The following is a 26,006-nucleotide window of genomic DNA, read 5'->3' as shown; positions in this document are numbered from 1 at the left end:
GGAAATACAATTTGAAACCGAGTTGGAGGACATCAATTTGGCTTCAGAAGAAATGTTAGAACACATGAAGCAATCCTGGCTTTACGTCTGATCTTAAGAGGATTGGATTAAAAAGGACAAGTACACATACATAGTGTTTGTAGAACAGGAAAAGGCATTCGTTATCAGATACCGAGAAAGAATAATTATTTACAATCTGCATAAAATAAGTCTGCTGTGATAAGGATCGAAGGCTTTGAGAAAATAGCAGTATTCCATAAAGGAGTGAGGCAGGACTGCAGGTTCACCCTCCATCACAATGTTCATATAGAAGAAAGAGGCAGTAAAGGAAATCAAAGAGGAATTCGGAACGGGTATCGCAATCAAAGAATAGGAAATCAAAACTCTGAAGATTGCTGATGATACTGTTATTTTATTTCAGTCTGCAGAAGATCTGAAGAATTGTTGAATGGTACAGACAGAGTCTTGGGGAAGGAGAACGATATGAAAGTAAACAAACCAAAAACAAAAGTAACAGAGTGCAGCAGAACAAATTCAGCTGACGCAGGAAATATTAGAGTAGTAAATGAACTTCTGAAGTTTGTAAATGAATATTGTTACTTGGGTAGTAAATAAACTAATGACAGCAGAAGTAACGAGGACATAAAATGCAGACTGTAGGCTAGCACAAGCAAGGAAGGTCTTTCTTCAGAAAACAAATTCGCACCTTTAAAACATTGATAAACGGATTAGGTACTTAAATGTTTATGGACACACTAGTCTGGAGCGTTGTGTTGTATGGAAGTAAAACATGGAGGAAAACTAGCTCAGGAAAAAAGAGGGTAGAAGCTTCTGAAATATCGTGTTAAAGATGAATGCTGAAGGTTATTTGGGTGGATCGAATCACGATTTAAAGACACGGAATTAAATTTTGAGAGATCAATTTGGCTAAATTTGACAAGAGATAGAATGATAGGGCATATCTTAAGACATCCAGGACTTGTTCAGTTGGGTTTTGAGGGAAGTGTAGTCAGTAGAACAGTAGGGGTAGAACAAGATGTGAATACGACAGGCAGATCAGAGCACATGTAGGATGTAGTAGTTATCTAGGAATGAAAAGGATGCCACAGGATAGGGTCGTATGAAGGGCTGCACAAACCAACCTTTGGACTGATGACACAAACAATAACAAGTAATAAATTGTGTCTTGGTTAACAGAGACTGCAATTCCTTTCCAAGAGGACATGTGAATACCCGGTTATATTCCTTAATCAAGATGAACAAGCCTGTCAAGTGCACTAATAAAATAGACTGTATTTAAGCCAAACATGGTCATACTGTATTATACATTTCTCTATATCACCTAGAATTGAATCCCATTAAGCTGATATGGGCAAGTGTCAAGAATGGCATTTCTGAACATAATGAGATTAACATACTGAGTTATGTATAATGTGCAGTTATGTGTGTAATTATTAGAAGGATTTGTGAAAGTTTTCTTAACAGAAATACTAGAATTTATGATAAGATTGTATGTTTCATAAGGCGTGCATTGTACAATATCCTCACTTACACTCTCCTATGTATGCTAGAACCTTCCAGTACAGCGCTCTTCCTGTCCTGCACTTAAATAAGTGCTCTCCACAACTTGCACAAGCTGTACCCAGAGATTGTGACTTTGTCTTCAACACATCAAAAGCAATGTAAAAAAGAAACCTACACCGCCTGATATCTTTCTGATGTACAACATACGGGCAGACAAGGGTAAAATATATGATATATCTAGGGAGTAACATCGGACCATTTTGCTGAAATCAAATGCCGGATAAAGAAAGCAGAGTCCATCTTCATTAGCATGTGGCAACTTCTATCCTGAAACAATCTCAAAATAAGGCTCAAAAAGAGAATAAAAAAGTGCTGTGTCCTCTCCACCCTACTAAATACTGTGGAGCCCGATGTATTGTATAACCTACAGAAAAGAGAACCCAAACTTTCAAGCTGTGGATATAAAATGGTATATTGTATAATTCCTGTGGGTCATGTATTATGGCAACGATGAGATATGAAAGGGCTAGGAATGGAAAGGAAGTGACCATGCGCTTAATTAAGGTACAACCCCAGCATTTGCCTGGCATGAAAATGGAAAGCACAGAAAACCATCTTCAGGATTGCCTACACTGGGTTCGACCCATTATTTCCCGAATACAAGCTCACAGCTGTATAACCCTAAACGCATGCTCACTAGCTGAATACAGATAGACTGACCACTGTGAGTGGACTTCATAAATATTGAGAAGCAAAAGGTCAGATTGTTGTCTCAAGAATCCCAGCCCTATGTTCAGCATATGGCTGCACTAATTAGTGTTACTAATCCAAGGATTCATTTTGTTTCAACTAATTGTTACTGAATTATAACTGACATTGCGTTTGTAATTCCTGTTTAATATTAAACCCATTTTAATGATTAAACAGAGGAAGTACTGTGAAACACAGTTATAAATTGTTTGATCATTTTTCTGAATTCCTTTACAAAGATCAAGGAATTAACCCAACAATGGGTTGTGAGGACGAAAAGAGACAAATGGTATCCCAAACAATACAGTCATTTGTGCTCTGCACACCTTGAAGATAAGTACATGTATCAAATGACCAGTGGCTATTACTGCCAAAGATGGTTCTAAGCATTTTATTTTCCTTCACATTTACAAACAAAGAAAATAGAGTGCTCACTGCCAAGAAAACATAACAAAGAAAACCCACCAGAGGCAACCTTCTAAAATTAAAGTATATAAATTGGGGACTATTAAATAGTCTTAAATTATTTTTTCCTAAACATTTACCGCTCTTGTTTACCATGCAATTTAAGATTGTAGTGATCTGAATGACATTCTTTTAAACTGTTTTAATTTTATGTTTTAAATCACCAAACCTGTGACCAAAACTACAGCGTTTGTTCCATCCTTAAGAAATTAAAGCAGCAATTGATGCAGGCTACCAGGACAATAAAACGGTTGAAATAATGGCAAAGCAAACAAAGAGGAACAGGAGGAAAGTCTCCAATCAGCAAATCATTGAAGGTCTTCACAAGAAACATAATGATTCAAGTCTGAATGTTCTGTTTCCAAGAGGTGATCCAAGACCTTGTCAGGCTTCAGGCCAACCCAACAGTGCATCTATGTCCCCAGTATCCCTACTGTTATCTCAGGAAATTTTTACACCATGAGCCACACCTGCCCTAGCTAACCTACACGAGCATCGTAAATAAATAAATTAGGTGCTGTTCCCGAACAGGAAGGGCGGAATACACAGCCTTGAACTGTAAAACGTTACTCTCCTCAAATAATTCAAGCTAGTAACGAACACTACTTCCAGTAAAAATCCGTCAGCGCGAATGACAATCGTACCAATGTTCCGTAACCTCATCTTTTCTTATATACATCAGGACAGTTATTCTTGAAATGTTAGCATTTATACAATCAGTGACCTTGTTACTCAGAACTGCGAGGTGAATATCATTCATAAGATCTTTATTCGACCTTTCCTTCGGCGAGGAATAAAAATCTCAAATTCAAGCGTGGGAGTCCTTTATCAATATGTCCTCCCTTTTCAATACTCCATTTTTTAAAAACAATACCTCTCTCATTTCGATTCTCACACACCAAGGAGTAGATAAAATTATAGTGTTATTAAACCAGAGAAATGGTGGACCAAGGAAATTGTCCACGAGGGCCAAAGAGAATGCTTCATGGAGCAATGAACGCAAAGCAAAACAATAAGTGTGACATGGGCCTGCGCACGGCCACGAAAGAAATAAACCAACATGGCAAGTTCCAGGCCGTAAACGACCCAGACGCACACCAAAGAGATTAAAGACTTCGCACCCAAGTGAAAATGAGGCGCGATAAGGAACAAATAATCATTAATTCAACAGACCGATATGTCATCTTAATACCCAGCTCATTCATTTACACATTCATTCAAACATGCAATCTTTTTACTCTCAATGTTAAATAATTCCAGCAGATTGCTGCGAGCAAATAGTTCAAGGCAAAACGTAGAGTGCAATACAACATTTCACCAATAAGGCCTCACGTCAATATTAGATATACAGCTCATCGAGTGCAAATGACACCAGGACGTTTGTGACCCCACGGTCATGAGTAAATCCACCATCTACACACTGCGTACGGCTAGAATAGACCTTCCGGCCGACACACAGTCCATACCTCCAAATGATGGCAAAAGGTTCCATCGAGAAACTCATTAAAATAAACAGAGACCAGATTTTGACGCACCACAATCACCTTCTCAACTGACGCACATGCCATTCTCGCTCCCAGTACCAAGATGGACTTCGTTCGGCCATAATAAAAAGAAAAGAAGAAAAAGAACGATAATACATCAAATGATACAAATTCGAACGTTACATTACCGTCTATATCAATCGTCGGAGCATGCTAATGATGCAGTTGTCTAGCACAGTTTTGAACTTATAAGACATCCATATAAAAAGTAAAAATGCCGCTCCTGTGTGTGTGGGATCCATGTCTTAATTAGCCAGCATAAACAGCACAACATTTACTTCAAGGAGAAGATATTCGAAAGGTCTCGCGAGAAAAGATTCTCGCTCGCGACAGAGGAAGCTGCCCTCTGTCGAAAGAAAGTTGAAAGACATAACCTATTTGGAACAGTCAGATACCTATTCCTGGAGACATTGGTAAAATCACATTAGAAACCATGCTACACTAGCATGTTTCAACCACCACATCTTCAAAACATTTGTCAGTGGGCAACGTCTACTGATGGCAGTCCAGGTTTCACAGAGAAGAGTTTTGAAAAGAAAGAAAAAGTAGGGCTAATTCACAATCAAACCTCAGAACTTACATGTTTGATGAAAAGGCTGTTAAGAAGGACTTGGTGCAGGACAATGAACAGTTTTGTGTCTATGTTGACTTAGGTCAGGGAAATTTAGACACTGGCGAGTATGAAGTGGCCAAGGAAGCATTAGACGTTATGGTTGCAGCACTGAATATAGTCTCAAAAATACCAGTAAGTGGAGGACCAGTATAAAAAAATCATATAGTCAGCAGTTGTGATTGGGATTAATAGCCTTAGGAATGAAGTTTGTTGAACTGAACTCCCAGTGTTCTTTTCCTCATCCAGCAGAGTTTGAGCAAAAGGCATTAATTCGCTTGATGCTACTCACAATATAAAACTGGCAATGAATTCCCTAGCAGAAAACCAGGTTCCGTAGATGGTAGTGCTCCAGACCTAGAAAATATTAGTGAGGTGAAATACCTGGAGGAAATTGGTACTATTACAAGAAGTGAAAGGCCTGCAAACTGGTTGTAGATTCTGGAGAAAGAATTAAGAGTGGGTGAGACAGAAGATCAACGGTTCCTTACGTGCATAAACCTTTAATAATTCTGTGGTTAATACCCTTAAATATTGCAGTGATCTAGGTCATGAAGTGCTTACTGATTGTGGAAGTACCATTCACTTTGCAATGTTCATTAATCTTGCATTTGATTTAATAAATTCATGCAATCTTATGAGTAAGTGAACAATGGCTGCAAACAGATATTCAAACGGGCCAAAATCTGTACTGATATTGAAAAATGCATAAGTTATCCTAATAACATTAGGCTAACTGATGGTCTGTCCCTCTGTAACAAAGAAAATAACTGCAATGTATGGAATCATTTCTGATTTGTTAAATGTGCAAGCTCTTGCAGAAACATATGTCTGGGGAGAGGATTCTGTACTAAGATACCTCCTCACATGGAGGTTAAGCCAGGATCACACGGAATTCATCCTCTCGTGTGTGAAGAATAGAGATGGAAGTAAAATTCTGGTCAACTCAAAGCTGCATACAGTTTGTTTCTCACTGGTCAAATCGACCAATCTTGTAATTCTACTGTGTGTTTTTGAAAGGTGCTGTTTTGTTGAACCCTGGCCTTGTACAGACAATTCAACAAGAAACTGATTTTGTCAGACTTCATCAAGATTAATTCACCAGTTATGTAGTCCTTTATTTATATAGTGAATATGTTGATTATAATGCAAGAGTGTATAATATATATCCCTAAATCAATTAAATATGTGCAGTGTTTGCATCTTTTACACGGCTACATAATATCACCTACATATCCGTATTGGCAGTACCGAATTATACACTTACAAGACTTTATATCACCCTCCTAATCAATACAAACTTCCAGGTGAATTGTCTGATAACTTCAGGCCATACTGGCAATAGGTGAAGACACTGACACTGTACTAATGAAATTCTTATCTTGTATTGAATATGAGGTTGTAATAGAGTCCTATAAAGACATCATTCTTTTGTAGTACTCAAGCACTGACACATGTGCATTGGTGCAGCGTAATGAGTCTACATGAAACATATCATTTTCTTATCATCATGGATGAGATGCACAGTATGGAAGATCTGACACATTTATTGTTCTTTGTCCCAGTGCTTAGACATTCCTCATTTCCTGTAAGTGTCAACTCAAAAATTCTGTAACAGGCCACAATTATTATTATTATTATTATTATTATTATTATTATTATTATTATTATTATTATTATTATTATTATTATTATTATTCCGAATGGCTAAATGAAAATGAGAAGAAACATTCCTTGAAGATTTTGCTTCATGCTTATTCTAATAACAAGACTCCTCCTTAATGGGGCTGGCTGACCAAGAATCACAATCAAGAAGGTGAACTAAAAGTGAACCAACAATCAAATCAGATAGCAGTTGTGTACATCATGTAATAAAGGCAATAAAATGATGATTGTATGTAAGAAAGCATTTAGTATTTCGTACTCGATAAAGAATAGAGGGGGCCGATGACCTTCGATGTTAGGCCCCTTAAAACAACAAGCATCATCAAGCAGAGAATAGAGGAACCTTCGGATAACTTCAGACCGTATTCAGCCCGAAGGCTGGTTGGATCCTTAACAGGTCCACCATTAGCTGTCACAGATGGGCTAGGTGTCACTGTAGAGGCGTACTAGGGAAATGAGGAGTGAATTAGTTTTCCATTGCTTTCCTCACTGAGCCAGAAGTTGCCATTGCATATCAGTCTGCCAAGCCCACTGAAATGCGTGCACCAACCGACCCTATGAGCGACATTTTCACACCATTCATAGCAGGGACTGCCTGCATAAGGAATGGCATTACTAGCATCCCTCATACCTCAGCCATTTTCATATTGTCAAAGCCAAGGTTAAGAGTGAGACAGGTCAATGAAAGTAACAAATTTATTCTAGCCCATACCAGAAGACATAGTGCAGTGTAAACACTACATCTTGCCAGCTAAGGCAAAACTTCAGACCATGCTGCCAATACAGGCAAACAAGGAAACTGCATTAATATGATTGATATCCATGAGCACATTAAGAATTGTTGTGCTAAAGGAATAGATACATGCATACACACATCTCCATTACAGACAGTTACTCCTTTTGATGTTCAGTCTGCAAGCTTCTGTGTATTTACTAATCACCAAAACAAACCCCTATTTCTAACTAGTTCTATATCTCTTATCTTTAAATCATAAGAAACTGAGTCTAATCATCAATGCTTTGGTGTGAAAATATCGCTCATAGGGTCGGTTGGTGCATGCATTTCAGTGGGCTTGGCAGACTGATATGCAAAGCAACTTCTGGCTCAGTGAAGAAAGCAATGGGAAACTAATTCACTCCTCATTTCCCTAGTACGCCTCTTCAGTGACACCTAGGCAATCTGTGACAGCTAATGGTGGACCTGTTGAGGATCCAACCAGCCTTCTTACCCTCCATTACCAACTCCATCATTCTCCTAGGTAACCTATCCTGCTCTGTTTGCCTTACAAGACCCCACCATGATGCGCTTCATGACTACAGCTCCATCCATTGAGTTCAATCCTAAGTTAGCCTTTATCTCATCATATCAAGTCCCCTCCTGCCATTTTTTCCACATGATTTACCAGCAATCATTCTTGCTACTTTCATGTCTCTTACTTCTAAGTTGTGAATAAGATATCCTGAGTCCACCCAGCTTTCACTCACATAAAGCAAAATTGGTCTGAAAACACTCCAATGCAAAGAAAATTTTGTTCAGGAACTGACTTCATTCTTCCTGAAGACTGCTGACTTAAACTGTGAGCAGACTGCATTAGCTTGATTCAAGTTCACTTACTATATTACCAGCCTGGGAGTACACACATACAAAATATCTGAAATTATCTACCTGTTCCAACTTCATATCCCCAATCTGAGATTCAATTATCTTGGATGTCTTACCTACTGACATCAATTTAGTCTCAGAATGGTTAATTTTCATACCAAACTCATTGAACCTATTTTCAAGTTCCAAGATAGTAGACTGCAGGCTTTTGGCAAAATCTGCCTGGAAGATAAGTTGTCAGCATATGCCAGATTCCTTACTAAATTTTCACCTTATTGAATCCTTTCCTGCCACTTTACACCTTCTAGCAGATGATCTATGTAAAGTACGAAGAACAAGGTTTTTCAAAATTCTGGCGAATACAGAAAATACAACCCTGACAGCCCCATTATGGTCTGAAACCACACTGCTTTTCGTCCTACTTCACCTGAACCACTGATCTCACCCACCCCTCCCAGATGCCAATGAACACGTTGCCTGGTATACTGATTATTAAGATACCTTGATAAATTGGTGCAATACTTCCCCTTTGCTTGCTTATAGGAAGGTGCAATTAGAGCTTTCATCCAATCTGAAGCTACCTTACTAACACTCCACAATAATCTTATTTTATGAAGCAATTTCAACCTTTTCTTCTTACTATATTTCACTATTTCAGGTCTAATTTCATTTATTCCTGCTGCTGTATGACAATGGAGTTTATCTACCATCCTTTCCAATTCCTTAAGAGGAAGTTTACTAACATCATTGCCCTATTGACACAAGAGTTGAGAAACAATAGGGATTGAAAATCACATATGACATAGCGATGTTGCAAGAAAAAGAGTACGTTCTATGACTGAGAAAATTATTTGTGAGAATTAATTTGAAGAGTATGATGATGTGCTGCAACAATGGGCTAAAAATGGTATATTTGAAGAAAGACATTATGAAGGGGCTAAAGGCTACATTCTACCTTATCGGAATGTATATAAGGACAGTGCAACTGTGTGAATTAGGCCCACATTTGACACATCCAGTAAAAGGAAGAGGGAGTTGTCACTGAATGACTGCATGACAAAGGTCCGAACTTAATTGAACTTATTCCCTCCGTTCTGTTCAGATTTAGTGAGAGGCCAGTGAGTGTGATCTTGGACATAAGAAAAACATTCCTACAAGTGTCATTAAAGAGGGTTGTATCAATTCTGTGTTGGAAAGATCATACTCATAGGAGCTTACATCAATGCTGGGTGGATGGCAAGGTAGCATGAATTTTTCAGGGACAGCAGATTCAGTCTCTCCAGTACTGGGGCTGCTAGGTCATGTCGCAAAAAAAAAATTAAAAAAAATGCAAAATTCATAACAAACCTGCAACAACATGAATTATTTTATCTATCCTTGTCCCCATTGGTTTCTCCTGTCCTTTGTCTCTCATTTCACTTTTAAAATTTTTTTTTTGCTAGGGGCTTTACGTCGCACCGACACAGATAGGTCTTATGGCGACTATGGAATAGGAAAGGCCTAGGAGTTGTAAGGAAGCGGCCGTGGCCTTAATTAATGTACAGCCCCAGCATTTGCCTGGTGTGAAAATGGGAAACCACGGAAAACCATTTTCAGGGCTGCCGATAGTGGGATTCGAACCTACTATCTCCCAGATGCAAGCTCACAGCCGCGCGCACTGTTAAAATTTGAATGAAGGTTCCAGCTATTCAATACTAAATATATTACATAAAATAAACTTCATTATAAAGCCCGTATTGTCGTGAATATCATGTAAATATTTAGTTAATAAAAAAATCTTGGTATTGTAAAGGTGGAACATTTGACCTAACCTTCAACGTATACTAAATATATGTCATACAAGGTATAAGTTTACAACATATTATTTATTTATTCATAGTACTGGTTTCGACACATAAGACTGTCATCTTCAGCTTAAAATTGCAAACTGGGCAAGTAACATATTATATTACTATAAGGAATATACGTGCAATATGATATGAAATACATATGATGACAAATTCACACTTAAAAATAAAATAAAATGTAGGTAGAATGTATGGTAGAATGTTGCAACACATTATAGGCATTATAGTCGGTTGTGGTTGTGGAACTGTTGATGATATGTGAGTTTAAAATCTTGATGTACTCATTAAAATGTCGAAGTTAAATTGAAGTCTACTCCACTGTTGATATCGGTGGAGATATAGGTCAAAATCCAGTAGTCAATATGGTTAGTAGGTTCTTCTGATAATTATTTGTTCATAGCCAGCTCATAATAAGTGGTGGGTTAAATATAGTTTTAGTTGGACTAAGATTGTCTCAGTTCAATGAGGACAGTGAAGCCTAAAACAAAAATAAAACTAATTAGATGAATAAATTGGTTAAAATGATGCCGAAGGTTCTGTTGCAAGACAATTGGGAGCAGAAAATAAGGTGGGACACAGAGGTACTATAAGAAATAAAATGCATCTTCATAAAGTGGAATGAACAATTACCTTGATAAGCTTGTATTACTATACTGAGACGACTTCCCTTGAGTGACTCTAAGGAAGTTTTATTAACTTCACACATTCTGTGATACTAGTAAATATGCTTATGTTGCAGTAGTATCGTCGAAAAGCAAGCATCAAAATGAAATCAGTCTGCAGCTGATATTCACAAAAAAAGAGGGTAGCACCATTTAAGAGAACTCCAACACTTCAACTAGAATTACTTTCCTGCCTTACTGGTGTTAGAATGTTAACCACTATAAAATACAGCTTCAGTCTCGTTGATGTGCACTGCTATCTTTGGACACTGCATTGATGCAGATATAGAAGGTGTCTTTGTACAAAATAGAGTGAAGGAAATATTGACTTACTCCCACAGAGCAGCGTGGCAGCATTTACGAGGAAGACTTTTTTCAGGTGATTTGCCTTCATAAGGTTGTGACATGGATGAGTTTTAGAGGAATCAAAGTGGTGGGAAGGTCCTGGTAAAGCTGGGAGAAGAAAAGTGGTCTTGCGATAAAGTTGCCATGTAAGAGGACGAAGTTGATTGTGAATGAGGTAAGGAAACTGTGACTTATGTTGTCCCCTCTGGGGAGTTTCCATGGAATCTGGAATATTCTTTTTCTATATCAAGATTGACAGAATGGTCACCGTGATGTTGTGGTTTACTCATAACAAAAGAAGGAATGCAAGTGAAAGACTTGTGGGAGAGAGAACGACGATTGAAATAAAGGCATCAGGAAGATTACTCACTTGATTCATTCAAGAGCAAGTTTCTGGGGAGAAGGGATTTAGGCTGGAAGTCACTTCACACGATCTAAGATTGTGAAGGAAATTTGTGAACGAAAACAAAGATTACTGAAATAAAGATAGTGAGGACTTCAGATGCCCTACGGTACTAACGACTAAACATTGTTTGGTGCAACTTCTAATCCATGAGGAACATGTTAGAATACCAGATTTTCGGTTATTCACGGAAAAGGAGCAACCAGGCCATGCTGTCAAGATGTGTGAGATGTAAAATGGCACCAAGCAAAGGCAGCAGATGCTGATTCTGGAACTCTATCGGAAAACAGAATAAAAGACGCTGTGGTATTTGAGGTGAAAGGTGTAGACTTTGCGGGGCTCCTGATACTGGAAGTAAAAACAAAGGTGTGAATTATGCTCTTTACATTTGTCGTGTATAGGCTGACTCATCAGACTCCTCAAAGTGTTATTATGACAGCACATCTACTGTTTCAGGTGAATATATAAAATAAGTGATTTACAATAAATGTGAAGTTCCTTTCAAATAGAAAGAATGTTTCTCAGAGGCTGTGTGGTTTAGGAAGTAAGACTATAAGACATTCTGAAAAGATATCAATCTTATTAATCCTTCTATCAAAATAGTGTACACGAGCAGAAAGTTTTAGAAACAGATTTCCAGTGAGATTGGTAGATTTCAAATAAGGTTGGCCTTGTATATTTTTTGGGAGAGTAAAATCACACTTTCAGGTTTCACATAAAATCTCCAGCCAATTCATGGACGTTTACACATTTTTCAACATTCAAACCCCGATGTAATTGATGTAACTGTGTTGAAAATAATTATTGTAAATTTAACTAAACAGTTTTACACTATGTTCTTAGCGCTTATCCGTGTTATGTTAGAAGGGCGGTCTGCAAACACAGCAGGGCAGTGCATCCATTAAAAATGTCTTAGATCAGTGTATTTGAACTTATATTTAATACAATCCTTTTATAATACTAACGCCATGGCCTGCCCTACTATTCTAAACCTCTGGACTTGCACCCAAACTAAATTACTGAAATCCTGCAGGACTTTGTTTCTGAAATGATAACAATAACAAGGTTGTCACACCATTCGTTCAGTTGTTGCAGATTTCATAGAATATTAATACAGGTGTTGCAGTACGTACAGCCACACAATCATGTCAGGTGATACCTGTGTTGTAATATCATGGTGGAAAAGGGTGTCAGAAATTTTTCCATTAACTGGTTTTTGAATGAAGTATACAGTGATTTTTCATATCAGTGGAATTCTTAACCATCTCACTATCCACATGAGCCCTGTAAATACCACACCATAACAGGGAATAAGAATAGTACTCCCCTAGATTTACCTATCTGTGGAATCTCAAAAGCAATAGTGTAGGAAGCCTTAAGAGCATTGTGACAGTTATGCCATACCTTTAAGCATTCCAGTTGTAGTAATTATAATTCTGGTAATTTTGATGATCCAACAAGTTGGAACTGAATCTTACTGATGAATATAAGTTGTATTGCTACCTGGATGAGTAACTCTAAGCCACTGGATTAGACTCAGTACTGAGAATGACATAGCCTTCTAGGCTGCATCACTTTTGTTGTAGTGGGGACATATTTTGATTGCATTCATTAAGTACCAGTACTGAGTACTTACAATTGCAAGGACACTAATTTCACGAACTGCCCTAACTCCTCCATCCAGGAGTGCCGTCAGCATTGCCAACAAGCCATGACCATCCTGAGCAAGCCACAGATTGATCAAGTAGAGGAGTATAAATAATCCTCCCCTCCTATAACTCTCTTCAATTTGTTTTTCAGTGGCCTCCACAGCTGTTGGATGTTCTGCTTGTTTTTCATGATTATAATTCACAAAAACTCAACAGATTGGTTCATAGTAAATTTAATGTACCGTAGCTCTATCAATAAAAAAGGAAAATATAAATAATGTGGAAAGAGAGGGAACACAGCACAAGAAATTGTACAAAAACAATTAAAGGCTTGAAAGGAAAGACAAAAAATCCCTGCATGACTACACAGGCCAATTACATGATTAATTGAAAAATCCTATTATCAAAGTTGACCATCAATGTTATAAAATCTATCCAATCAGGAGGAAAGCTGAGTAAAAATCAATAATTAGCAAACTCCCAATATACAAGTCAATATAAATATGTTGCCAAAGAAGATAATACAGAATGATCAATACTGAACTAACGAACTCGATCCTCTCAAGATTTTAGGTGAAAAGGAACCGATCAGTCACAACCAGTAATTTTGTCATGAACAGTAACCTAAATGTCACTATAGCTGTTTTACCAAATGAAGAAATTGTCCATAGCACTAATAGAATCCTGAATCAACACTAAGTTTCACGTAGTGATTCCTCAAACTCACTGGAATCTTACCAGGGCCATGTAGGTAAGATGAAGGTGCTCATTATATAAAAAATAGGGCCTGCTCAGTTAATTTATACTGAAAATGAATAGCATTATATAACCAAACATTAAACTATCCATGGGGAAAAGTAACCTTAACAACTATCCACTATTTCATATAAAAATGAATGACATCCAGCATGCAATCACCACTCATCTGATGGCCAATGACAGCGACAACATACAGCACACCTACCAGACTACCACCTAGATATGTCACGCTATGAAGGGAGAATACAATAAAACATCTGACAAAGTACCTTTTAAAAGTTGGAGAGTTTGTGCCTCTTGTTATGCACTGAACATAATTCCAGATGAAATACTTTGTAACATGTAGCTCTGAAAATATATTGAATATCAGTTAAGTTCCAATCACAATAGAGTAATCAGGCATGATACTTACAAAGGATGTACTTGCTGTGCCTTCAAGCCAGATAGGTTCCTCCTTTATCTCTATTTTCTGGTCCATTTCACACTGCAACAGAAATTGTTATAAGAAAATGAGCCAAAAATTACTTCCACTGACTTTTACTGAACAAAAAAGTTACCAGAAATATATATTATTATTAATGATTAGGGTCATAGTTTATTGGCCATTGAAGTAAGCAGGCAGGACTGTAGCTCTCCATTGCTTTCAATGTCTTTATCACAGCCAAGCAGCCTATAGTCTTCCATGGAAATCAAATCACAGAGGCAAGGCTTTTATTTCAAACATCCCATTGGCACTGGCGGGGCCTGACTGTTAGCAGTATATATTTTTGAAAATGGAGAATTCACTTCTCCTTTAGCAGGTTAGCAATCCCTATTTGGTAACACTGCGGGATCACGCAGTTGGTCTGCCACTGCCAAGCAAAGGCTTACAGGTGCATATCAATGCAACTGATGAGCACAAATTGCATGTCTGGCTGAAACTCTGCAAATGCACATGGCCTCATACCTCAAAGATGGTTCTATTCATGAGATACTAAAATCCCTCCAACTTGATTTTGACTAACATGATGAAAAGGGGTTGTCTTTATATTGAAAACTCCTCATTTCTATTGTTAATGGCAATTGGGAAGTGAGTTTGCCACTATGTTAGAAACTCTTGATTTCTGTTTTGAATGGAGGTAGGAAATGTGGCCTGCCATTATCATCAAAACTCTCCGAAGAGCACCTTACATTTGAAACAGTGTATGGGGTCCTAAATGTTTCGTTTCTCAGATAGCACTAAGGGACATACAATTTAATGTAATTTTACTCACTGCATGCACAATAATTTACGTAGAAACCTGTATTCAAAGTAGAATACTACAGCGAATCACAGGTACATTATCTAGGTTGTAATATTTCTTCAAGGAATGTTTGGGATTAAGAAACCGCATGTGTAATTGTATGCCATTCACAATTTTTTGGAGCTACTTGTTACCATTTTATTTTTTGCCATTTTATATCATTATTACTTTCTTTGTTTCCTTCCTTATTTTTTAATTTTTTTGTTTAATGGGTAGCTTGTGTGCACTTTTTTTACATTAGTATTTCTGACATTGTTGAATACTGTAAATATATTTACTATATTTGCAAATATTGAGGTATGGTTGTCGAGAACGCACAGATACTGTCATAATGGGTAGATGAAGTGGAAAATGAGATAAACAAGAATGAAGAAGCAGGTGAAGATGTAGATTATATAAATGACATTTGCTATTACAATATAGGACAATTTAAATGAAGTTTTCTGGAATTGAAACAGAACCTGTTGTTACAACTTCCGACCAAGTGGTACAAAACAGACCCTATACACAGGGAAGGAAGGAGGAACAACATGCGATGTACTCTGCAGAAACACAAGTACAACACACAATACTACACATAGGAATCTTGTGAGACATCTACCAAGTACCAGAGAAAAAGCATGAAATGAAAGACTGCATTGGAAGCAAGGCATTTATTTTTCCCTGCAGACACTACAAAGTTAAACGTGCATTATACCAAACGCAAATTGGCAGAGATGCATGATGGAGTCACCCATGAAAGAGATGTTCATGATACTGATTAAACGATGTAGAATAATCTATATATGAAAATAAAATTGTGTAAAACTACAATAATTCTTACGAAAATAAATATAGAAATATTTAATTAACCAACTAAAAATCTATAACTGTACTATAAAGATTACATTTTTCATTCATTTCATGTATGAGAGATCTTACCATGTACCCACATCTGTCCCCAGTAACTTGAACCCCTGTGCCAGGATAAGTAATGAAATTATATATTAAGCTAATAAATTTCATGTAAGGCTTTTGAGTCATTCTGAATCTCCTATGTTTTTATGATTTTCTTGCATTCAGCTAATGCTTCTCCTTATCATATCTGCCCCGCTTTCCTTTGGGGGCTGTGATTAATATGTATCTGTCTTCCCACTGTTATTGTATCGTATCTTCTTGAGTTTGTGGATTGCCTCTTGTATATTGGAAATGTATTGTTAATTGAGATTGATGTGTCTGTGATGGTGGGCACAAGTTAATTTCTTTAACTGTGCAAAATGTTGGAAGTTTTTTCAGGATTTAGATTTTGTGAGATTCTCTTGGTGATATTATTCAATTATAAATAGTTTTCTTCTAAATAACATTGCTTATTTATTTGTGCCTTATTCTTAGTTTCAACGAACTGGGAATTTATTCAGCATTCTTCATTTTAATGTACATCAGATTATAACAATGAGTTGTGAATTATGTTCAAATCCAACTGTCTTAAAACATATTTTAATAGGGGATCCCTAATCATTATCTTAATTTAAAGGAAATTCATTATTTTCAACCTACTTATCATGAATCATGTCATGTTTCACTATTTCAAATTTACTATTCAAGTTACGTTAATCTATTATTAATGGTAATGGGTGTTCTCTTATCTTCCATTCAGGCAAACGTACAGAACTTATTGCAATTCATTTTGAATTCTTGTTCACACCCTCTTTATTGCTCTCCAGGTAATGGGCCTGTTTTCACCATCAGTTTGGTTGGGTATTTCTGGCTTTCAAAATGTAGGTCTGTTACACGATGTTCCTTGTACTTGTGGGTTTTCTTGTTTTTTATGTTTATCGTGTGGTTTTGATGGGTTCTGTTTAGCTTGCCCATCTTATACTTCCCCAAATTTCCTGTTCACATACAGAAGCAGTAAGGGGTAACATAGGCCGTAGTGCTGGGTTGGTGCAAAATAATGCTTCAGCATAAGGGATGACACTGTACAGAATTAATAAATGAAGGGAGAACATGATAAATCAATTATAACTTCTTACCATGGAATAGAAAAATCTAACCATGCCTATTTTCTTCCTTTACTACCACTTCCAGGTGGTTGCCAGAGATATATATCTTGAGAAAACAGGTCTATGCACTAAAATAAAAAATAAAGAGACATAGTAAGCATGCGGCAGACACCTTCAAATACCACTGGACCGAGCCAAATTAAAAACTGAGTCACTCATCCCAGCATGCACAACAGTAGCTCACAAGAAAAGTAATATCAGAAAACTGTACTTGAGCTACACAGGTGGGAACAGTTTCACGAAACATGAGGTAGAGATGTAAAAAGGGCATTATACAAGTCCGCACCAGGTGGTATTGAAGACAACGTAATTAAATAAATACATAACTTCTGAATGACTCTGTTCAACAAGGGCTTACTTCTAAAATGCTTCTCTGTATTCCGTATTATTAACCAACTTTATTTTATCTTATGTTTCTTCCCTTTTCTTGCATTTATCTGACATTGTTCCAATCCTACATTTCCCACATCAAGAGTGAAAAACTGTGAGGGTGGACCCTTGATGAGTCCTGATGCCCTCCCTCCCGATGAAGCTGAGAAGCACAAAGCAGCCTATCGGGGTCTGACAGTAGAGGAATTAGGATTGGTGAGGAGAAAGCCTGTGGCAGTGTATGAAGATGTGGAAATTGTCGTCATCATTTTGTGTTAATGTGTTTGTCCTGATCTCCTCTTTCTTCCCATACTGAACTCCGATTATGTGCGTCCTATCATGTGTTCATTTTTTTGTGTCACTTATTTGTTCCTCACAATAATTATTGCACCTTTTGTGTTTGACCCATGTTCCTAAACTTTTACCTCCTCCATTTTTTTTTATCTTATTTAAGATCTGTCAAGGTAGCCCCCGAATGAGTGTCAATACTCACCTTCATCCTGAAGTTGGGAAGGAGAACTCATCCGGGACAGAGAAGAGATGGATGTAGAAGAAATGGGATCGACAAACTCTCCTATCAAGAAGTTAATATAAAGAACCACCTAATCGATATTTTATTTTTTGCCTCAGGCAAAATTGAATATATATTAAGACTTACAGAACATGTTTCGACTACTTAGTGGTCATCTTCAGCTGTATAAAGAAAAAACTAAGATGAAAAAAACATTAGCACAATAAGCACAAGTGATACTCTTAGGTTATGATGAAAAAAATTGCTGTGTTGACTGTTTGGTAAAAGATCTTTGGTAACTCCTCTGTTATAAAATGGCGGTCATCAGATCAGGACATCTTGCCTCTTGTTCTTATTTGGAAAAGATGTTCATTCTGCGCTGTCTTTGAACGCGACCTAGTGTAGTAGCGATGTGACACAGTCTGACTGTTCGTGCTATACTCTGGAGAGAAGATAAGTAGAGTTCTGTCGTCATCTAACATATCATGTGAGGAGGAAGATTTGGCTGTGCTTCTGCGATGTCGTGTTTGATTATATCTCTTGTCCGTCTTCTCTGTTTCCTGTCTACCCATTCCAAGTATTTACTGATATGCTCGTATAAGAAGTTTTTTTGCTCGTTTTCATTTACAGACCCTCTGGACAATGCAGAATAAACATCTTTTCCAAATAAGAACAAGAGGCAAGATGTCCTGATCTGATGACCTCCATTTTATAAGAGAGGAGTTACCAAAGAACTTTTACCAAACAGTCAACAGAGCAATTTTTTTTCATCATAACCTAAGAGTATCACTTGAGCTTATTGTCCTAATGTTTTTTTTTTTCATCTTAGTTTTTTCTTTATACAGCTGCAGTGGTCAAAACATGTTCTGTAAGTGTTAATATATATGCCTGAGGCAAAAAATAAAGTATCGATTAGGTGGTTCCTTATATTAACTTCTTGATTATACTCATCAGTACAGTCATGAAATGGACGACTTGTAATAAACTCTCCTATCATGTGTTCACCCCCCCTCTCTCTCTCTCTCTCTCTGTATGAGCTAATTTGATGATTGTTTCTTTCCAATGCTTATTCCTCCTTCTTTTGATTGCTATAGATTAGACTCAAGGCAACCATCAAGTGACTGCTCCCGCTATCCCTATAGACTCATAAGCAGCCTCAACTGTCATCCCAAACAGACAAAGAATGCATCTGCCTGCTCTTGCAATCAGAAATAAAACCATTCATGTAAATAACCTCACAACCTTCACTGGCTCAGACGGCAAGAGAGAATTTGAGGGAATGAAAGAGCAGGCCACAAAGCCAAAATAGCACCCAGCTATCTACACTTCATTGCCTATAGCTCAATATCAATGAAAAGATGCAGGAATTTACTGAAACAATGAAAATCCATAGCCAGTTGCTAGTTGTGCAACCAGGTCAGGAATGGAATGAATGAAGCCCCCATGTAGCGGCGAGGATAGGAACTGTGCCGGCTACCAAAGCGTGTTGTCCTCGTCTGGGGCAATTATTAATGACTGACAGATGAAAAGATATTGGAATGAATGATTGCAAGGAAAACCAGACTACTGAGAGAGCCTCTACTTTATCCAGTAAAAATTTTACATGGATTGAAAACCACAGAACCCAGTGGTGAGAGCCCAGCATTCTGCTGCCTGAGCCATGGAGGCTTTTACTGAAAAAACTATCACACCAAAATCTTTACTGAAATAGGCCAATATAAAAACTCACGGAATGCTTCTCACATTAAACTATTCATTCCAAATATGTCTCATAATCTTTCTGGATACTTTGTGGGTAATAACATCCACATGCAATTCTTTATCAACCAAGGCTTTATTAGATCACCCATCCACAGAATGAACATAATTACTTCACCACCATGTGACAGCCCAAAGAAAACAAGACAAATGGCTTGCCACATCATGAAAGAATGTACCTTCTTTGCAAAGGAATACCCTACTGTACCACAGTCTCTTCACATATCTCAAGTTTAAACATCACATCAAAACTCCCAGCATTTCAAGCTTCACCATATCAATCTTCTGTAAGATTCAAGAATAACACTACTGCACTGTAATACACATCTCCGTAAAAACCACTGGTAAAGATGTTAGATTGTTGAGCATATAAGACAGTGGATATGGCTTGAATCTGTAATATGTAGGTTAACCTTTGATAGGCCTGGACATTTCTGCAAATGGATTCCTAAATGTAAATTTTATAGAGCAAAGATGTTCTTTCTATTCATGTAAAGGTTGAATGGTGCCTTTGGAAGCCTATAATGTGAAAGAGTTCGGAGAGTAGTCTCTAGATAATTTTGTGGAGCAAAAAGTGCTCGTGCAATATTGTGTACTTTGGATACTCTGCCCCTAGTGGTGTAAAAGGAATTGGGAGCTCCGTCTCCTTGACTATTAGTTGACAGGAGCTGTAGCACTCATGGATAATGTATAATTAGGTAGCTTCAAGCTCAAAGTTGTTCATTAATTATTATTTGACTTTTGAAATTGTTTCTCAACCTTATGAACTTAGTACCTGATTTGTAAAGTTGAGATTTAGAAAAGAAATCAAAAGATATCAGAGAAAGAAATATAGCTCAAATTTCAAAGTCTTAAATTAATCCTTGGACCGTCTAATATCGACCCATTGCTGCCCACACCTTATTTCACCTCCGTCCACCGCAATATTTCCATAACAGTCTGTATACTGGACCCATTTAATCTACAAATCATGCTTTGTTGAACTGAATTTATGAGTAATAGTATATAAGTTTTTTTGGAACTTGCTTTACTTCGCACCGAAGCAGATAGGTCTTATGGCGACAATGGGGTAGGAAAGGCATGGGAGTTTGAAGGGAGTGGCCATTGCCTTAAGTAAGGTACAGCCCCATCATCTGCCTGGTGTAAAAAGGGAAATCCATGGAAAACCATCTTCAGGGCTGCCAACAGTGCAGTTCGAACCCACTATCTGTACAGCAATAACTGCATGGCTTACTCACCCCATAAACAGTTTATATATAGCTTTAAAGGGGACAACCACAACTTGAGTAAGTAGCCTTTTCATCAGATGTGGTGATCTATTGTTTTAATTCAGTGTGAAGTGAATGCCCCATGTCTCTCAAAATTTATGTGCACTCAGCATGGACACCTACACCAGCCTGGTTGCCAATAGGTAGTGGAGCCATAGCTATTGTTAATAATATTAATATAATGGTACTGAATAAGTGGACCTATGTCTACCCTTTGATACTGATCAATAGTCAATATGGATCATAATGAAATTTATAACTTATAAGCTGTTATCATTATTGATTCTATGTCATGAAAACTAGCTTTATGGATTTCTAAACACTAAGATGACGGAAAGAGGCTGATGTATTTGAGCACCTTTAATACCATCACAGTGATAAAGTGTTTAATATGTCAACTTGAAACCCAAAACGCAAGCCCTCCAAAACCTGAGCTACTCAGACTGCCATTTTTCCAGACAAGAGCTACAAAGCAAAAGGAAGATGAAGAGAAACCCACTTCTTATTCAAAACCTTATGAATAAATTCAGCTTTCAGACACGCTGTGAAAAAAAAAAAAAAAAAAAAAAAAAAGCTTACTTCAAAATTCTGCATTTATGTAATCATTAAAAAAATATTTAGTAAATTTGAGATTAGTATACAAATATATAAGTACCTTAAGAATAGACAGAAAGACACTCATATATTTCCTCAACAACACAAAAGTAGAGTTATGTAACCAGTGAAATTCATCTAACATAACTCTTGGGAAAAGAGGATATTGATACGGGGGCTTATTTGACCCACTATATCATTTTCATGTCCTTGATGTAACTAATGTTGAAATGTGTTTTCAAACACAAGTGGAGATAAAAAACCGATTGTTATATATAGACTGGTCATGATCGTTGTTGTGAATGAAACTGTAAGTGCCTTGACTGCTTAATTGAGAAGGAACATCCTAGACACTTAATGCAGTCTTGTATGAATATCATTCCTGTTGATGTGTTGCTTGGCCATTGGGAGGGATCTTAAGATAATCTGTAATGAAGTAAAAAAAGAAATTTTAATTGACAATTTAGAGCACGCATTGTGACAAAACATTTTAAACTAACACCTCATAACTGTAAAATGAATTACTTATTCAGTTTATACTAGGCGGACTTGTCTGTTCCGGCAGCGCCTGTCTTACTAACATTTCCACTCCTGGTGTTATATCTTTGCGATAATGGAGGGGCAGGGCATGGAGGGAGAAGGGGGTAGGCTAGTCTATGGGCATATGTGCTACTGCTAGAGGGGAGTTTCTAGAAGCAGTATGAGCAGCCTTTACATTTGGCATTGTGGATGAAGCATTTGAGTGTAGAGACTTCAATAAATGAGGGATTTTGTTGTGATTTGAATTCACGTTGTTGATTAATTTAAGTGTTAATTCATACAAAGAACTTTAATTTCATTGACATCGTTAAGATTTTTATTTTTATTATAGGTCTGGTCCAAAAATATGTGTAGATTTTCCAGTTCGTTCATTAATTTCCCTTTACCTATGCTTCTAATGATGGTAAGATCTTTCACTATGGATGCACATATTGTACCAGGAGGTACACCTCAACTCCGCTCATTCAAAATAACCGCCTTTATGAACTCCTCTATTGATCAAAAGGTGAAACTGATACTACACGAACTTGGAACTTTAATCAGAACATGTCACCACTGTAATATTAAGTAACTGTTTTGTTGTGAAGTTTCCTAAACTGATTGCAATTCTCCTGGTTTTGTTTGCTATAACTTACATCAAAAAGTTTGGGCATTTTTCCACAGATGTCACTACCAAAAAGCTCTGATCATGCACTCTGGTGCAAGGTGAAATAACTTATAACTTAAAGAAGTTTTGTATTTCTAGGTTGTCCATAACTGAATCTTTGTTAATTTATTTTGGGGTTGGCAACTCTTCTTGAATCTGGCCAATGAAAAATTTCTGTAATTAATTTTCAACCTATCACAGGTTTCTGGTTCGATTTTGAGTGTAAATTTTGAACTTAACCAACAAAATTGAAAGGGTGTGGCCGGTTTAGTCTTGAATTCTCTCGAACCTTCCCTGAGGGTATATAAGTTGCGGCTTTTCGTGTTTCCTTGTCAATTGATCATCGTCTTTCTGGGTGTGTGTTAAGACAGGAGGCGGCGCTGCCTCTTTCTTCAGTCAACAGAATATCTATAAGTTAATGGCCACATAAATCCTATCTTTCTTGCTACCTCTGCAGCTTTATTCGAGGGGAAGGTCCAAATCTTTAATTACATAACAATACTTTTCTAAAATGTAACTTTTCTTTCAGCTAATGTATAAACTTTGTAAAATCTTTAACTGTAAATCGGAGATAGAGAGTGAGTTACCCTCTCAAACTCCCCTTCATCTTGGTTTGAGGTGACTACATTTTCGTAACTGTGTTCTCCTGTAATGTATTAAAGAATTTCCATGTGAGCCACCTCATTAGTTTGGGAATAGCCCGTTTCATCGGCCGAGAGCCTGGTAGGATTTTAATTTTTTCATTATCTCGGAGCGCAGTGTATGCCTCCATTCAGTTTGTGTTCGGGCGGTTTATTTAACCTGTTCTTTTCACAAAGGCCCTGTAGGTTGGGTACTAGATACCTCTGTGCAATGATATTTCAATTTTAAATAGTGCCTTGAGAGGCCTGAGATTGTCAGATTTTCACGTAATGTTGCCTTGAGTAGGCCGGGAAAACTGAGAGCCTGCTAGCTCTTTTTCGAAGTTTGTAACAGTGAAGTGTGCCTTTGGGAGGCTAGATATTGAATTTTAGGGAGCAAGTCCTCTTGAATTAGGGGATTTCTGCCCTTAACTAAATAATACCACATTCAATTATAAATTTGTAACCTAGGGGCTTGTAGCCCAGAACCGTCAAGGTTTGAATCTAGAATTTTCCAATTTCTGAAGCTGTCATTGTACCTGATGTTTCATTGTTATGAAAAATTGTTAAGTTTGACGTTCTAAAAGAAATATAACCTACAGTCCAAGTTTTAAATTAATTTTGATATTGTAGATAGACCCATTCACCCCAGCACTTCCTTTAACCTCTTTCTGCTCCACGGGTATCCCCATAACACACATATTAAACTAGCCGTCCATCAGATCGCAAATACTTTAAAGAAGCACAATATTAATATAGCCTTCAGAATAGTTAACACCAATCAAAACATATTTTTTAACCACAACAAGGTCAATTACAATTACAGTAATTATTCAAGGTCTGGTGTATATAAACTAATATGTACACAATGTGCATTTTTTCACATACAGATGAAACTGGACGGAGCTTTTACACGAGATATTTGGAGCATTATAATGCTCAAAAACACAACAACTACTCAGCAATGAGCCAACATATGAGAGAAACTGTTCATCACTATACATCAATAGAGAAAGATCTTACCATCATTAGAAGCATAGATAAAGGGAAATAATGAAAGAACTGAAAAATTTACACAACTTTTTGGACCAGACCTATAACAAAAATAAAAGTCTTAACAAGGTCAATAAAATTAAAAATCCTTTGTATGAATTAACACTTAAATTAATTAACATCGTGAATTCAAATTACAACAAAATCCCACATTTATTTAAATCTCCACATTTATTTAAATCTCCACACTCAAATGCTTCATCCACCATGCCAAATGTTAAGGCCACCCATACCGTTCTAGAAACTCTCCTCCAGCAATAGCACATACGCCCATAGACTAGCCTACCCCCACTCTCCCTCCATGCCTCGCCCCTCCATTACCGCACTGATATAACACCAGGAGTAGAAATGTTAGTAAGACAGGCGCTGCTGGAACAGACAAATGCACGTAGTATGAACTGAACAAGTAAGACATTTTACAGTTATGAAGTGTTAGTTTAATACGTTTTGTCATGTGTGCTCTTAATTGTCAATTAAAATTTCTTTTTTACTTCATTACAGATAATCTTAGGATCCCTCCCAAAGGCCGAGCAACACATCAACAGGAATAATATTCATACAAGACTGTATTAAGTGTCTAGGATGTTCCTTCTCAATTAAGCAGCAGCCTAAAACTAAGAAACAGCCTAAGATTGTACTCTTTACAATACCTTGTCATTACATAAGACCCGAAGTCAAGACACTTACAGTTCCATTCATAACAATGATCTTGACAAGTCTATATATAACAATCAGTTTTAAATCTCCACTTGTGTTGACAACACATTTCAACATTAGTTACGTCAAGAACATGAAAATGATATAGCGGATCAAATAAGCCACTGTATTAATATCCCCTTTTTCCCATGACTTATGTTAAAGGAAGAAGATCCATATTAGTTTTGGGCATATTTTTAAGTTTTATAGAATAGGACTGACAAGTTTTAACTGTGTAAAAACAAAGTCAAATTCAGAGGACTGCTAAGGGTTTAATTGTAATTACTATAAAGTTATCTGCAATGATACTTACGCATGAATTATCTGATGTTTCCTCAAAGCAGATCGGTTCCTCTTTGATCTTTACTTCCAAGTCCATTTTAAATAGCATGTGAAGGTTTAGACAGTTTTGGGAGGTAAATTACTTCCATAGATCTTGCCCTGAAACATGAGCAACAAACACTATTATTGCTGTTTTTTAGTAAAACCTGTAGTTTTAGGTGACTATTGACATTGTGCTCATAGCCATAAGACCTCCAGTTTTACCTGCAAACTGAACCTCAGGGTTAAACATTTTCACTGAAAGAACATCCCACACCAACAGGTTGGGATTAATTTGCACACCCCTACACACCCCTAGTGAAAAGCTCATGACTATGCAACTTACACATAACCCACTACACTGGAGGTCTAATGACTGGTTTGATGTACCTCCCCATATAACCCTACCCTGTGCTATACTGTAGATGTACTCTGATCTGTTCATTATATTTTGTCCTCTATATCCCAACTGACCTTTT

At 37.2% G+C, this 26,006-nt stretch overlaps 1 protein-coding gene across 1 annotated transcript in view; it reads right to left on the bottom strand.

Moving 5' to 3' along the window:
* LOC137502910 (oocyte zinc finger protein XlCOF6-like) overlaps positions 1-25,638 on the bottom strand; it is a 53,045-nt gene extending 27,407 nt beyond the window's left edge. Inside the window, exon 1 of the mRNA XM_068230104.1 lies at positions 25,520-25,638. Within this exon, the coding sequence (XP_068086205.1) occupies positions 25,520-25,597 (78 nt within the window). The 5' untranslated portion in view covers positions 25,598-25,638. The remainder of the gene's footprint in view (positions 1-25,519) is intronic.
* Between the last annotated feature and the right edge of the window lie 368 nt (positions 25,639-26,006).

The sequence above is a fragment of the Anabrus simplex genome, chromosome 13 (genome assembly GCF_040414725.1).
Source record: "Anabrus simplex isolate iqAnaSimp1 chromosome 13, ASM4041472v1, whole genome shotgun sequence".
NCBI classification, from domain to species: domain Eukaryota; kingdom Metazoa; phylum Arthropoda; class Insecta; order Orthoptera; family Tettigoniidae; genus Anabrus; species Anabrus simplex.
Note: the sequence above shows the minus strand (reverse complement) of the source record. Positions and strands in the feature narration are given on the sequence as shown.